This window comes from Mercenaria mercenaria, chromosome 6 (assembly GCF_021730395.1).
Source record: "Mercenaria mercenaria strain notata chromosome 6, MADL_Memer_1, whole genome shotgun sequence".
In the NCBI taxonomy this organism is placed as follows: Eukaryota; Metazoa; Mollusca; class Bivalvia; order Venerida; family Veneridae; genus Mercenaria; species Mercenaria mercenaria.
The window spans coordinates 76,945,018-76,962,366 of record NC_069366.1 but is presented as its reverse complement, the minus strand read 5'-3'; the positions used below and the strand labels follow the sequence as shown (position 1 = coordinate 76,962,366).

General features: G+C 31.5%; 1 protein-coding gene across 1 annotated transcript; it reads right to left on the bottom strand.

The window, feature by feature from the left end:
- Positions 1-72: 72 nt before the first annotated feature.
- On the bottom strand, positions 73-5,395 carry LOC123550366 (uncharacterized). Its single transcript, XM_053546911.1, has 4 exons — positions 5,384-5,395; positions 2,271-2,463; positions 1,537-1,589; positions 73-841 (listed from the first exon to the last, which is right to left on the bottom strand). The coding sequence occupies exons 1-4, from the start codon at positions 5,393-5,395 to the stop codon at positions 209-211; spliced, it is 891 nt and encodes a 296-aa protein (XP_053402886.1). The 3' UTR covers positions 73-208.
- Positions 5,396-17,349: the final 11,954 nt, after the last annotated feature.

Sequence of the window (17,349 nt, the reverse complement as noted above, 5' to 3'; positions counted from 1 at the left end):
TTTATTAAAGTAACTCTGCTAATGCCTCTGTCGAAAAGTTGTCTCACCAGGTATATGAGTGCGTAAAACAGATAACATTTCAAGTTGATTTTAATGATGATAATGTATCATGTTTCTATTTATAACAAACTGTTACATAGGTACTGTATGCATATCATAATCATGTTCATTACATGTAAATGTTATATTTTTACATAATTATTTTATTTTACAACTTAGACTTTATGCTTTCTGACAAATGACTTTTGACAGCTTTAAGCACACCTTGTTTCTTTGCTTTAGATTGATCTTCAAGGTTTTCTTCAGAATCGACCTGCTCAGAACCATTTCGAGATTTGTTTTTACTAGATTCATGTTTTCCTGATTCATCAATTGTCTGCTTTTCATCAGACTTTAACTTATTGACAGTTAACCATAAAATCACACTATGGAATGCATTCACGGCATTTTGGAACACGCTGGTCGGATTTGATAGTAGTTTTTTCACCATGTCTTTAACGTTTTCTGTTTTAAGAAATGTTCTAACAAACACCCATAATCTTCTTTTGTAGCAAGTCTCCTCCCATTGAAATCTAGGCTCATCTTTTTCATCAAAAAATGTACGTATCTTTTGTTCACCAGTCCCTGTTGTTATTTTGATTTTTTTCGAACTTTCAAAGGAAAAATCTAGTATTAATTCAACATCTGTCATCGGGCACTTTTCGTTTTCTTCTATAATACAACGTTTTGTGAACTTACATAACTTTTCTTGTTTTTCACTTATATCGTTATTTTCCTTGTAGATCTGCAATTCTTTACAAAATACATCTGCAGTGAGTACATCCGGCTCGTTCCAGCTTTGCTGAAATGAATATAAGCAAAGAACGATAAGTAACTGACAAAGTGCTCACCGCATTTAAAGTTTATGACACGTTTTGAGGTTTAGTTAACAGAAAAAGAATACATATTTGAAATGAAAAGTCACCTCCCATCTTATGTATGATATATATTTGTTAGGTTTGCAGAAAGTCTTCTTTCTTCGTAAAATACCTTTCAGTTCTAGTTGATGTATAACAAACAAAATAAATTTTTAGGAACTTAATATATATATTTTTTATATTAACAGAAATATATTAATGGCTGTCTGTCGGTCATCGGGTACTAAAAGTATAACTGGACGGTCTTTTCATATTTCTGATAGATTTGGGGTAGGTCTTTAATGTCAGAAGTTTAAAACTACTTGTAAAAAGGACGATATGCCCAAAACAGTAAAATGTATAGCATTTAATTCTACAGTAAAAATGGAATATGAAATCTCATATGAATTTCCAGTTTTGTCCTAGCTCACCTCATAGATCAGGACAGCAAATAATGAAAAATTTTGAACTAATGTTATGAAAGATAAAAACATTCTAACTTTAATTTTTCTGATCAGCTTGGGTTTTCTGAGTTTTGAGAAATATAGATTCGTTACAATATTATAATTGCAATATAATTCAATTTTATCATCAACATGTATATATCTTTTAAATGAATTTGACAGGAAATGTTACTTACTTTTGTTACTATTTTACTACCAGCTGAACTAAAGTAACTTTCCAAAGCAGCTTCTGAAAAAAAAGTTTTTGACAAATCAACCATAAAACTCACGTTTCAAACATAGTGCAAAAAGACCTCTTATTCACTTTAGTATGAATTGATGCCAAATTAACAAAAGATCAATTCACTTTTCAGCGATCAAAATGAAACATAAGAACCTACAGCAAATATCATGTTTGACGGTTTTTCCTTTTTAGGATATAGTTAAACAATAGGTTTGTAAACATAATGAAGACAGTTTTCTGAACTGAAAACATTTTCAGGTAGCAATAAGAATATAAATCTTTAAACATCTTTGTTTTAAGAAGTATTTCATTTGTAAAACACAAAAACTACATTAAACATTCTATTTCTTTACAATTTATTACAAAACGTATACATTTATATATCGCACAACAGAAAATGACACCGATATTGAATATTACAAACCAATTGTAGAATTTTGTGAGAGTCGATATCAATTCATTAAATCGACAAAGCAGATCTAGCAAGCCCCTTTATGCCATTTCTCATTTTATCTTGTTTTCATCTTGCATTATGAGATGCTAATTGTATGCTAGAAGAAATTGAAATATAAAGTTTATGAACCCTTCGCAAATTGCAAAATCACCTTAGTGACAAAAATGTCCATGATCATAAAATTGCGAATAATCACACACTAGAAATTACTCGAAACATTTCTAATAAATTACCTCTCTGCTTTTGTTCTTCAAGTTCGGCTGTAACTCTCTTCTTCTTTTCAAGTTCGACAATATGTCTGTGCCTTTGTTTGAATTCTGCATCTAATTCCTCCTCTGTCCTCGACAAATTTTCGCTTATACTTTTCTGAACCTTCTGAATCTCCTCGTTTCCACAAGGTTCTGAAATAAATGATTTTAAAGTTTTCTACAGTAGCGTGGTCTGGGATGTTACATTCGGCTCAGGAGGCATATACATTGTCTGTATCATACGAGGTGCACAAACCTTGATCATTTACTACTTTAAGAATCATTTTAAGGAAATTTGCTCGAGTTATTCTTATGTAACATAACCAAAGTGATCATAAGGAAGTACAGTCTAACCTGTACTAACGGTCACCTCCGATCAGCGGTCACCTCCGTTCAGCGGTCATTTTATAACGCCCCCGACGAATTTTCCTCTATTTCATCTCTTTTTTCAGCGGCCACCTCCCGTCTGCGACCAGCGGCCACCGGCCACCGGCCACCGAAATTGCTTCCCGACCGCCGAATCTAACCCCTTTCAGCGGCCATGTTTCTTCCAAAACCAATTACTTTTAGGCGATAATCGCCGTAGATACCCGATTTTTGAGAAACACGTGATTGCTAAGTTTCGCGTGACTTCACCACAAGAACGTCAAAATGACATGAGCTTTTCAATCGAAACTGATAACCAAAGGTGTGATCCCCTTTTTGTTACCATCAAATAGCCAGTAATTATTGGCAATTAGCGTGTCACCTCTTAACAATTTTTTTGTTGTTCAGTTTGACCTCGGTTAAAAAATAACACTCGATATCCAATTAGTAGGATAATATTTGTGATTTTTTTTATATTTCTTTCACCAAAATACTATCAAATTTATACATAATTTATTGTGTTTGACCACTCGATCTTTTACGGAACGTAACGGCGATCTTAGATTTTAGCGTAGACAGCAAGTGCGGAGAGTAGCTTCCCTTACCAAAATGGCGAAAACTGTAAAGGCTGATCACTACCAAATAGAATGTAAGCCTCCGCTGGTCTATCACAAGTAGTCCAAATATAAATAGTACTAATCTTTTTTCCTTTCCTAGTGTATTTTCTCGACAGCAACGTGCTTACTTTTACCCTACCGCGTTTCAGTATGTATCACTTTGCATTCTATTGGTGTAAGAATTTAATGTCTCGAAAAGAGAAATTGAAAGAAGCGAAAAGTAATAAATTCAGCGGTATGTATTTAACGAATTGTAGTTTTCTTATATAAAAGTTTAACACCCCCTTTTCTTTTTGTTTTTTTAAAGAAGCGATCTAGTTCTTTATGGGAATATAAGTGTCTGAAAATCTGATATGCTAGAAAATGGCGGAAAACCGTTCTGAAGTAAGTGGATTTTATATGAAATAAAGAACAGCTGGATTTAGTGGTGTTCAGCCTAAACAAACTTGTTTTGAAGTTTGAAAATTTTCTGTAACAATTTTTGTTGTAAAACAAAAACACGCCGGAGTTTTACATTGCTAAGAAGACCATTCGTATTGCGAAGGCAAATGCACGTCAATGTAGCCTGGTCAAATAATAATAGAAAACCGGAAAAGAAATGGGCCTAAAGGTTAAACTGGTCAGAAATCTGAAAATACATATACTGGCTGCACCTCCGATCAGCGGTCACCTGGCTTAAGCGGCCAAAATGTCTACTTTCCCTACCTGGCTGCTTAAGACAGGTTAGACTGTATATAACTTGAATACAGATAAGACAAAATATATACTGCATAGAAAAAATACTGAAAAAAGAACACACTGAAGTGCTAGCTTTCAAGAGTAAAATATAAACCATAGTCAAATGTAATAAAGATTTAGTTGATACTGGTTTTGACAACTGCAAAATCTAAACTTCTTCTTTTAACCCCATTTTGTGACACACTAGAGAGACTTAGACTAGTTTTAAATCTTGTGCAACGTATTAATAGACATTGCAAATTAAGACGAAATTGAGTGTGAATAATTATTACGATTTTTCACAGGGATCATCTCAACATATTTTGATTATATTACGTGCAGTAGGAAAACATGCGTGTAACGGTGATAAAGGCTGGCTTATTATGCAAGTACTATGCGGGATATAGATTTGACCTTGTCCTGTTCGTCTGTCCGTGCGTTTGTCCGTCAGAGATAATCAATGTTACACATATACGGACCATAATGAAATTGTATAGACATGCTATTCAACATAGTTGCGCAAATGAGTTTTTATTTCATGTGAGCTAAAAATGCTAAAAGTGAGCTAATGCGGTAGCAATGTGTCCGTCGTCCATCTTCGTCCGTCATTCATACTTGCACTGTAAACACGCTAGACGTTACAGTTTTCGCCAAGTCGTAATGAAACTTAGTCAAAATATTGTGTTAAAATCTTGGCAGATTTTAAAACTGGGTCGTCTTGGCTCAAACACTAGGCGATTAGATCAAATCATAGAAAAAACCTTGTTAACACTCTAGATTCATCTTTCACAACTCTATATTGGCCCTGGTCAGAATAATTGCCTTTTATAAGATCTACAACAAGTTTGAAACTGGATTATCAAAACTTAAAGTCACTAAGTGAAGTTATAGAAAAAAAAAACATTAACGTTATAAAATCTAGATCTAGTTTGGATCTGTATTATCTGGGATAAGAAAAAACTGGATCAGAAGGTTGTATCATAGGAAAAACAAACGTTGTTAACACTCTTAAGTTAATATTTTCCACTGGTTTTTATGAATACGGCTCAGAATATTTGACTTTATCAAATGTAAATCAAAATTGAAATTTGGTCAAAACTATGTCGCTAGGCTAAATTATAGAAAAGCCTTGTTAACACTCTAGAGACTAAATTGTTTACCTGGTCTATATGAGAAATATTCATAATGTTTACTTAATCAAGTCTAGAAAAAAGTTTGAAACTTGGTCAACTAACGTTAAAATGCAGGTCAGTAAGTTAAGTTGTAGAAATACATTCGTAACTTTCTAGATGTCATATTGTCTACATGAAACTTAGTCAAAACATTTCTCTTTATAAATTGTAGAACAAATTTAAAACACAGTTATCTGGGATATAAAACTAGGTCACTAAGCCATACCATAGACAACATTCTTAACACTCTTAAGGCCTTTTTTCTACCTGATCTACATAAAAAATAACTATGGTCATAATGTTTGTCTTTTTATAAAATCTGATCAAGTTTAATACTCTGTTATATTGGTCGCTAGGTTGAGTCATGGTAAAACCTTCTTAGCACTACAGAGACAATATTTTTCTGTTTGATTTGTATGATATTCAGTCAAAATATTTGTCTTCATGAATACTTGATCAGTATTGCATTATCAGGGATTAAAAACTAGGTCACTTTGTCAAATTAAAGAATACAACTTTGGTAACAATGTACAGACCTAGTAACCTGCTTTTGACCCAGTTTCAAAGTCGTCCCACATTTTGTTATTTAAAAAAAATTCTGACCAAGCCCCCATACAAATGAGCCATAATTGTGTTCAAAGAGAAGTACGTTGAACGAAATTTAAATGTTGAAGAACATTTTAGTAAAGTGTAATGACGGTAGGTCACAAACGTTTTTCTGACAGACAGACGGACGGACGGACAGACAAAGCCAACTTTATATCCCCTGACACGAAGTGTTGGCATGATAAGCGAGAACTCTTATCATCGTTATGGGCATTAAAACTAAATGTTTTATAAATTCTTTTTTTGGGACTTTTAAACTTCAAAAAAAATTACATTTTCGAAAAAAAATGGTTCAAAGGTTAACCTTTTTTTAAATAACCAGATTTGTAATAAAAAATCAAAATTTTTTTTTCGGGAATTTTGGTTTTCCCACGGATATTCCCGTTATGCATGGTTATTAAAAAGCTGTGCTTGCAATACAACGTCCGGTATTTAAAGAATCCGAATGTTTTATGAAATCCTTTTTCAAACTTTTTTCTTTAAAAATTTACATTTCCGTTTTTATTAAAAAATGGTTCAAATTCCAACCAATTTTAACCAGTTTTTAACATAAAAATTTTTTTTTCAATGTTTTTTCCCCTTATATTTAAAGTTAAATCTCGTTTTTGGTGCATTTAAAAGAACCTCCTGGGTTTTTTAAAAAACCAAATTTTTCTTTTAAATTTTTTTCGGGGACATATGTTGTAGACCACATTCTTTTAAAAACGCATTTGTAACAGATTTTGTATGTAGCATCGCTTTTGAACGGGGTTTAAATTTTTCAATTTTGTTTTAAATTTGACAAGAACAAATGATCATTTGGGTTTTTTTTGAAATGTTAATAAATTTATTGTTGGAACATTTAAATGATGCCTAGCACCTTTGTTAGCGCGGGGCGCGACCCAATAACCTAAAATTTTTTAGCGATCAAGAAATGGCCCCTTCGGGAATTTTTCATTTGAAGGTGGCCCAAAAATGTCTCCCCATTTGGTCAAACCCAACATTCGTTTTTTTTTAATGAAGGCTTTTTTCCCTAAAATTGAATTTTCGCCCCTTACACAAAAAGGCACAGGTCCCTTAATTAAATTAAAAAATTCCAAATGTTGAAGCCAAATTTTTCCCGGACGGTAATTTTTTTTTCCTTTTCTGCCAAAGGGCATACCAAAATATGATTACAATTTCAGTTCTCTAACCACCGCAGTAAAAAGGTGCCCCCAATTGGTTGGGTCCATTTTGCCCGGGGGCGAAATAAAAATACTTTGGGGTTTCGGTGCTAAGGGGGGAAAACGGAAATGCATTTTTTTTCTGGGAAAATTATATACAATTTTTCATGGGCGGATCGTTGCCTTGTTTAGGGGGCCGCCCTTGTCTGTGGAATTTTTTAAAGGATTTTAAAAAATACACCTTTTTTTAAACCCTCACCCACAACTTTTGTAAAAAAACCTTTTTTAATTATTCCCCCGTAAATAAAAAGGTTTTTTGCGTTCCAAAAAGGTTTTTCCTTGGTATAAAATGCATTTTTTTTTTAATTTTTTGGTACAAATGACAGATAGTAGAAAAGGTTTGGGGATAGTCCAGTTCTTAAATCCTTCAGGCCCACTTTAACTTTTTTTTTTAAAAAGTTTTTTGGCAAAGTTAACAGTTTTTAAAACTTTGGTAAAAAAACACATTTTTTTGGGAATTGTAGTGATATATTACAATTTTTAAATACAAAAATGGTCAAAATTTGGCCCCTTGAATGGTTTTTTTTTTTATTTTTTTTTTTATTCAAGGTGTTTTAAAACAATTTGAAAAACAGTTTACAGTTTTTCTATTGTCCCACGGACCTTCAAGTATGTGGTTTTTTGATGATGTGCCCAGGGTGGGTTTTTAAGATAAAAAGTAAAAAATTTTTAAATCATAAAAAAATCTTTTGTTAACAAAATTCCCCCGGGGAAACAAAACCAAAAGGGAAAATCCAACTCGAATGTTTCCCCAATTCCAAGGTTATCCCTCGACACTCAGTCGGGTTATTTCCTCCTTTTTAAAAAACTAAATTTATACCCTGTCATATAGGTTTACACTCTAAAATCGTTTGGGTTGGTAAAAACGCACGTAAAAGAAAAAGTTTAAAAAACTGGGGTGAGAGAGGCACAATTTCGGGAAAATTATAGGGGAATTAAACAGTGGGTTCGAATCTTAAAAATTTTCCCCCATGCACCAAAAATTTTGGGTTTCTTGTGCGCCCAATAGATAAAAATAAGAGAAATGCCCGCTTTAAGCTGAAAAAGGGGAAATCACCTGGGCACATCTCCCAAAAAAGTTTCGTTTTATTCAAATTGGTTATTAAAATTTGGGGTTTTAAACCCTTTTGCAACCCACTTTTGTAATAAAAAAACAGAAATGAATAATTTTTTTGTAAAATTTCCATAACGGTTTTTCATAAAAATTAAAAAGGTTTCAAAATACCAGGACTTTTAATGGCCTGCACTGTTAAATAAACCGGCATAAGCTTGAATATACGTGGGGGGAAAACAGACCCCCCCCCCCCCCCCCGAAAAAAAATTTGCGATTTTTATTACAAAACTGGTTTTAAAAATTTTTTAATTTTTGAACACTTTTTAAAAAAACAGAATGTAAAAATGTTTTAAAAAAAAAAAGTCCTGAAAGGTTTCGGAAAAAATTGGAGTCTTAAAGGGGAAACATGATGGGTTGTTTGACCTGCCATCTAAACCAATCAGTAAGCTTGAATATAGTGGGAAAACCCCTCGAAAAAAAAACTTTGCCTTTTATTAAAAATTGGATTAAAAAATTTATGGTTTAATTTGCACCCTTTTGTAATGGAGAAATTAAAATTTTTTGGGAAAAATAGGCCTGAAAAGGGATTTAGGAAAAACATTGGAGTTTTAAAATGCCCCCAGGACATTGATGGTTGTGTTTTAAACGATGAAAAGTTGAATTAGGGGGGAAAAAAAAATCTCCCGAAAAAATGTTTGCTTTTTTTATTAAAACTGGTTTTAAAATGTTTTTTAACCTTTCAACCAATTTTGTAATAAAAACGGAAATGTAAAATTTTTTAAATAACATTTCCATAACAAGGTTTAAACGAAAAAACAGGGAGTTTTAAAGGGAAGGACATTTTAATCGACCTGACTGAATAACCCAGCTAAGGGTTAAATATCACGTGGGAAAACTTTTCCCCGAAAAAAATTTTTGCGATTTTTATTACAAATCTTTTATTAAAAATGTGGTTGCCCCTTTAAACCCACTTTGAAATTTTAAAACGAGAAATTAAAATTTTTTTTAAAGTAAAATAGGTCCATAAAGGGGTTTAGGAAAAAACATTGGAGTTCTTAAATGACCCGGGAATTTAATTCGCCCTCACGTGCTTAATAACGCGCATAAGTTTAAATATCACGTGGAAAAACACATCTCCCAAAAAAAATTTTGCATTTTTTTACAAATCTGGTTATTACAAATGTGGTTAAACCCTTTGCAACCACTTTTGAAAAAAAAAAGAAATTTAATTTTTAAAATTTTAAAATACGTCCATAAACAGGATTTCAGGTAAAACTTTGGGTCTTAAATGACCCGGAAAAGTTGTTTTTTCCCTGCACGGTTTAATAACTCATGCAAAGTTAAATTCACGTGGGAAAACACTCTCCGAAAAAAATTTCGATTTTATTAAAAACTGGTTTTAAAATTGGGTTTAAACCCTTTGAAACCATTTTTTGAATAAAACGAGAAATTTTAAAATTTTTTAAAAATCTGGTGTATCAGGTGGCTCGCTTTAAGGTCAATGTCACACTTAAGTGTCAAGTTGGTTGTTTCTGTCAGCTCGAACTCTTGATCTTTTTGAGGGTTTTTAAAGAAATTACACAAAGACCACCACATGGGACAAACTTAGGGGGGGGGGAAAATTCATTAACTTTGTTTTGAGTACTGGTAACTCTTGAGCTGTTTAAAGGATTTAAAAAAAACTTCGCAAAAATGTTCCAACTTTATAACGACTGAAAGGGGCAGGGGCTCGCTTTAAACTTTTGGCGAATTGTACCATAATTCTCTCTGATGGACAAAAACACGGAACGGGAATTCAGTAAGACCGCGCCGATTTTTTCTTAGTACTTGCTCTGTTAGAGCTTTCCAGAAAAACAATTAAGTTAAAAGGGGAAATAACCGTAAAAATTCAAACAGGTAAGGGAAATTATTTCTCCACGTGTAGACTTTGATCTGAAAAAAGTTTTTTAATTTCGCCCCCCAAAACCTTTAATAGTACAGATATATTAATTTATCAAAATTTTAACAAAATTTCAAGTAAAAAGGGGCATATTCTGTAAAAATTAAATCAGAGTTTGGGTTTGTTCCTTGGTTAGCTTCGAAGTAAAAAAATTTTTTAAAATTTAAGTCAATGCTTTCCCCGTAAAAAAAGATATTTGCTTATCAAAATTTAAAACCAAAAATTCTAATTAAAAAAGGGGCATTATTTCCCAAAAAATTCAAATCAGATTTTGGGGGATGTTTCTCCTGGTGAAGCCTTTGATGGTAAAAAGTTTTAAGTTTCAATAAAAAGTTTTGATAGTAACAGAGATATTTGACTTTATCAAAAACTTTAACCAAAAATTCTAATTAAAAGGACATAATTCTGTCAAAATTAAATCAGAGAAATGAAATGTTTTTTTTTTCCTGATGTAGACTTAAATAGTAAAAAAACTATTTTTAGGTTTAAGTCAATTTTGCTTTATAGTAACAAGATATTTGATTTATCAGAGTTAGTGGATTATTTTCCTGGTGTGACTTTGATAGAAAATATCATTAAAATTTTTTAAGTCATGTTTAATAGAAACAGAGATTTTACTTTATCAAAAACTTTACCAACGGCGACGCGACGCCGGACAAGTGCAATAGTTCTACTTAAAAAAGTCGAGTAAAAAGGCACACCAAATTTATATCCGATTTTTAAAAAATAACCAAACCTTTAATGCTTTTTTTAAACTAATTTCTCCCGCGCATAATATAATCAAAATTTTGTTGAGACGGTCCCTGAAAAAAGGTGTCCCCAGTCCCCCGAGACTTAAATTTGCAAATGTCTACTATAGTCTGTTTTAGAAATTTTTTGGGATTTTTGAAAAATTACTGGTTTCAATCTAAAATTTTGGCGTTAAAGTAGTATTGTCTTTTTGGACCATCTTTCGAAAAAAATAACCCGGATTGAGGAATGCTTAATCCCCAGTTAAATAGTAAACACCAATAGATTGAAAACATATTGACAGGGGTGACTCCGACAGTTAAAAGGTTCGTCTGTGGTCTGACATAGGTAATTAGGGCCATACAATATCATGTTTATGCAAGAATTGTTTGGTCGCTCTTAGTTGCGAAAACAATTGCTAAAATGCCATTCAGCTAAGAGGATACTGGATGGATATACATAATATAAAATTACATTTGGTTCTGACATGATAATATTATATTACTTAATGGTGATCTGTCAGTTTCCTATTTCTTAAAATGGGAGTCTATTAAGAAATGGGAGTCTACGAAAAAATCAATAGCAGTGCCTGACCTAAAATCAAACCCAAATAGGCCTTTTTTAATTTTATTATTGTAAAACGAAAAAAAGCATATTTCAAAACCCAAAACAAAATTATGATCTTTTGAATAAGCTTTTTTCTGTTGGAGCCCCATATTTATCACCACATAAATATTTACGATAACGACAAATACAAAAAAAAAATGAGGACAAAATATATCCGCATCTCATCTAGCTTTCATTTTTCGATATTTTCATATGTAAACATCGTAATTTTTTGAGATAAAACCAATATTTTTTGTAAACGTTATCAACACAAAATTTTTTTTGTCATTGACACCCACACCAGTGAAAAGGAACAAAAAAACCTTAATTTAATATATGTGTTAGTAACTACATAAAAACATCCCTGTTTGATTACAAATGAGTCCTAAGACAAAGCCCCCTATATAAACGAAAAAGTAAAATAATTTCCAAAAATTTAAATAAATTATGTCTCTGGAAAAAATATTTTTACAAAATTTCATACAGGTCTCCCTCTTCTTCCATGAATTTAAATCCTAAACCATTTTTTAATATTTTTCTTTGTATAGAATATGCCCTTTTCGATTTTGTAAACAAGGGGAGTTACAACTTTCCTCTTGTGTATTTTTACTGACTTTTTTTGACGTGAAATTTCAATTCTTTTTTAAATAAATTAGATTGATTAATTGATTAAAATGAAAAAATATCTTTTCAAACAAATTAAGTATTTTATTTCTTTGTTGGCTTTAAAATCATACCGACCAATTATGTCATAAGGGTATTCTGAGCTTTTGGTGTGGCGGAGATCTTATTCCTACCCAGATTTTTTTTTGAAACGAATACCCATCTTCCCTGAGTCAAGTGGAAAAATCCTCACATGAAAGAATTTACCCTCAAGAGGGTTTCGAATCCACAGCTGACGGCAGGGTTTTTTCAAGTCTTGATCAGGATCACTCGGTTCGGGGACTTTTTAGCATTTAAAGTATTGTTGTATTTAGTATTAGATTGTAACATAATGCAAACAAAACCCTATAAAAAACCCCCAAACTTACCCAATAAACAAAGACTGTCAATTGAAAAATCTGAAAACATCTTTAAATCATTGTCATATTTAAAGCAAATTATTGTTTTATTCAGTTTTTCAATTAAAGGAAAACATATATTCGTTCTAGGGGTCTGGGTGGGGTTACCTTTTTTTTACTCTAAAGAACTACTCAAAAATCAAGGTATGCTGTTTAAAAGATGACTGTTAACTGTGCTTTTACAGGACCTTCTTATAGGTTTATTTTCAATTTTGTGTTTTGCTATTTTGCACATGGAACAAACCATTAATGTCTTAATACACGTGATAAACGTTCAATTGAAGTTGGGTTCTCCAAATTTTTCTTGTGAAATTAATAAAATGGACGAATCAGAATATGAAAAGCCAGGCTCAGAATGGTTTTCTCCTCCAAACCGGAAATAAAAACATGTGACAAAATTATAATCTGTTTATAATATTTCAAATAAAACAGAGGTTTGAAAAATTTTAAAATCCCGTTGAAATGGGCTTAATTTCAAAATTACAAATTTAATTCAATCTAATAAAATTTAAACTTATTGCATCGGGGAACTTCGTAATATTTACAAAAACTATGACAAGGATTGAGATTATGTAATAAAATTTTTTATATAAAGTAGTTTTTGTTTTTGAAATTTAGATTATCTTCTGATTCTTCTTATATAGACTAAAAAAATCACGAAAGATTTTGACAGCATAACGCAACAAAAGTAAGATTCTAGCAGATCGGTTTTATTATCGTTCAGAGGTGATGTCCCCCAACCTTTACTTCCATATCCTAGTTATTTTTTAAAAAGAAAGGAAAAAAATATAAAAATATACCACGAATCGAAGAAGGGAAGTCGTAAAAGGGCCAAAACAGTCACAGACCGTATTTTGAAAAAAAACGATCTTGAAGCATAACACAACAAAAAAAATCTTCAGTCTCCAAATATTTTTTCAAATTTTTCCATTTACGATTAAACCCCAAAACATCAAATTTAAATAATGAATTGGTTTCTTGACTCCAACTCAACTTTTAACATGGAAACAAAATTTACAAGAGTGATTTCTCTGACCCTAATGGACAATTTTAAAAAAGGGAAAAGTATTTTTTTTTTGTGCAGGGGTTTGAAAAAAAAATAAAGTCTCTTAGGATCCAGTTAAAGCATTTTGGAAAATGACAATAAGCTACCCGAAAAACTAAAAATGGATGAGGAAATGGTTTTTTATTATATTTTGTAAATGATTTCAAAGCCAGATCCAGGATTTACAGAAAAAAAAATTTTAAACAGGGGGATTTCCTTAAATAAATTTTTTTATTTATCTCCCAAAAAAAATTTTTCTTTTTTAATAAGGGGGGTATGCAGTATTTCAAAGAAATTTTTTGTAACAAAAAAACAGAGGTTTGAGAAGGCCTTTAAAAAGAAAAAATTTTTCACTTTAATATTTTTGTTATAAATTTAAACAAAAAAAAATGAAAATTTTAAAAGATATTTTGTTTTCCGTAAAAAAAATTGTAATTGGGGAAATTTTTCACAGTTTTTTTTTTGTTTTCCTACCTGCTTTTCCCAGAAAAAAGTAAAAAAGGTTCCAAGTCAAAAAGTAAAACAAAAAACAGAAGTTTGTGGCAGAAGTGGTCCTTTTAGAACACAGCATAGGGTCTATGTTCAAACTATTCTATACATACATGTTATATAACCTCATTGTCAGGATATCTTTAATTCTTCATTTTAAAAAATAATTGTTTGTATTTAAAGTATTTATTTTTTTAAATTTTTGTTTTTTTTTTAATCTTTCTTAAAAAAAAAAGTTACTATTTTAAAAAAGCTTTTTTAAAAAAATGTAAATTTGGGCCCTAGTATTTGTTGACCCGGAACGAACTCAAAAATTTTTTCACCCGGGAAAAAAAAAATTTGTGACTTTCTGTATTTAACAATATTTGTGTTAATGATGTTATTTTTGCTACAATGATATTGGGGGTCAGCTGCGCCGTTTCATCTTTTACCACTTCCCCAACTACACATTTTGAATAAGAGAAAAATTAGGATTTTGGATTACACTTTCTGATCTCCAGGTTTCGTTCTGTACCAGTTGTAGTGACAAGATTTGAGAGGTCTCTTTGCTTGTCTGCTTTTCCTTGGACTGGACTATACGTGTTTTTGTTTTTTTCCTTTCTGTATTTTTGATATTGGTTTAAATCACACCGACACAAACTTGGTCTAGGAGACTTTTTGCTTGAGGGGAGAAAAAAGAAACCCCGGGCCCCTGGGGATTATTTCTCAAGGCGTTACCTAGGAAAACCAAAAACCTTCCGAAGCGGGGCATGGCTTCCTACATAATGAATTCAACGCTCCAAGTTCTGTGCTGCAGGATGAAGAGGTAAGGCAGCAGACAAAGAATTTTATTTCTACCAAGGACGTCGGTTTGTGAAATCTAAACATTTCATATTGTTGTTCTTGTAAAAAAAGTTGATTTGTCCGATAAATCTTACACAAAAAAACCGCGAATGTTAAATAAAATTTTTTTTTCCGAGCAACATTTTTTTATATATTTGCATTGGATAAAAAAGCTTAAGAATTTTACCAAAAGATGGTTTATAACAGTGTCTAAATCATACATTTTTGACATTATGTCTTAGAACAAACTCTGCTCTTTTCACCAGATGATACGTTAGAATTCAGACTCAATTTTTAACAGGCAAAAACTACCTTAATAAACTGTGATACGCAAAAAAATTGGTGATGCCATCACCTTTTCCCTTAAAATAACAATGGAGCTGATAAAAACTAAATGCGCTTTTCAAACATGTTTAAAAACCCTTTCTTATTTTGGGAAGTGCAATAATCTAATACCTTTTTATCGGCGTCATTTCTTTTAAAATATCTTGGGCTTAAATTATCGAAGTACTCCATCGTAAGCGCATGTTGAGTCAAGCATTTAGTCAACTAGAGTTAGGAAAATGAAAACCTGAAAATTTTATCCCTGTTTATTTACTCATAATTAAATTTAAAGTCTCTTCGAACCCGCAGTCCATGACTAACATTTATAATTTGTTGTAAATTGCAAGAATTTTATTTTTGAGGAAAATTTTTTTCCCCCATTAGGTTTTTTCAGAAATTTTGAAATGGGACAGTTTTCATGTATAAAAAAACTTGCAAAACTGTAAGACAGAATAAAAAACTAAGTAAATGACTTCCCAATTATTTGAATTTGGGTTTTTTGTAACAATAAATTAAAAAAACAGTTTTACACGTCATTAACTTGAAGAACCCATTAGTTACTCTCGGGAGTTATGAAAAGTTAAGAATCGCTTTTCAGAATGTAACATTGTTTAAATGAAACTTAATATTTATTAGAGGGAGAAATGATATTCTCCATTCAAGCCTGATATGCCACCTTATGCTAACTGGGACTACAAAAACATTTAAATATCACGAAATCTTCATTTCTTTTGTAGGTCATCCTCCATAATTTCTTCTAACCCAAATCGGGTTCTTTTTGGGAATGATATACAGTGGTATGCCGGGAAACAATTTTATTAGAAAAATCATATGTGCATACAAATTTTTTTTTCACTCCAGGGAAAATTTTCTATTTATTTTTGTTTTTAGCACACTTTTCCTTTTTTAAAATTTTTAAAAGATTTTGTAATGTTCAAGTAAGGCAGAGGAAAAGGAAAAGGTCCTTCAATTTGTGAAGACAGTAGCCCGGGGGATGTGGTTTATCTTGGGCATCAAAAAAGTGTCCATACCCAAATTATCCGTCTTTATCACATTAACTTTTTTGCAGAAGATGGGGGCAGTAAGAATTAAGTACTTTTTATTTTGAATTTTCTGACCTATTGCCAAAACTATAGATGGAATTAGGTCCATCCAGTAAGCTGAAAGTAGTAGTTCCCCGCAAGATATAAATCCTCTTTTAAAAACCTTTTGTTATTAAAACCCGTTGTGGTACCCTTTTTCCCCCCCTTTATTTAATAAAATTTTAAGAATAGGCCCGGATCTTGAAAAAATTTTAAACTTTAAAAAAAAGAGAAGTGTTTTTAAACATTGGCTTCCCTTTTTTTCGATTAAATTTTAAAAATTTTACAGTGTTTTCTCACAAAACCATGTAAAAAAATATTATCCTTTATTTGTCTTCAGTCTGTTTTTTTTCCCCCAGTTTTACAGTATTGAACTTGATATATTACTCATGTTAAAAGGCGTGATTATTAAAGAACAAATTCAATTTCATATAGATATATTATTACATAGAAAAATCTTTTTTTTAATCCGCTCATATTGGAATTACGTTTTCATAGGGTTTTTTAAAGGTTTTAAGGTCAAAATTGGCTATAAACGGGAAAATCGAAATTTTTCCGATTTGGGGTTTCATTTAAATAGGAGGGACATTTTAAAAAAAAACAACATTCTTTTTTCATTTGTTTCCTGTAATGTATATTTCTTTTAATTAATCGAATATTTTACCCCACCCCCTACTAAATACCATTTAATTTCCTTAGCAAACGTTCTCGTAGAAAGGTACTTGCGGATGCGCTGTACTTCTAAAAAATAAAAGTTTTTAGTTTTTCACTCAAATAAAAACCTAGCAAAGGCAACAGAACCTACCTATAAAGTCTTATTCTTGTTTTTATTTTTACATGTGATTTGTCAAAAAACATGTGTACTTTTTATCTAAAAGAACGACAATACGCGAAATATAGACATAATAAGCCCCAATTTCGCCCCTTTCCTTTACAATATTTTGTAAATTTTATTTCATACGAAGAAAACACTTACCCCCTTGCTATTTGGCCCAAAATCTTAAAAAAAAAGAAAACCTTTTTTTGGGTATAATTCCGTTACACCCAAAATGTTTTAATAACATTTTCAAAAAAATTTAAAAAATTTGGAAATTCACAAAGAATAAATTTCATTTAATTTCCTAAAGCCCCTTTTTTAAAAAGGTCAAAAATAACCCCCAAAAATAAATTTTGGGGGCCCTTGGAAGATGGAACGCTCCCCAACGGAAAAAAATGCAAGATTTCGGGTTTTGA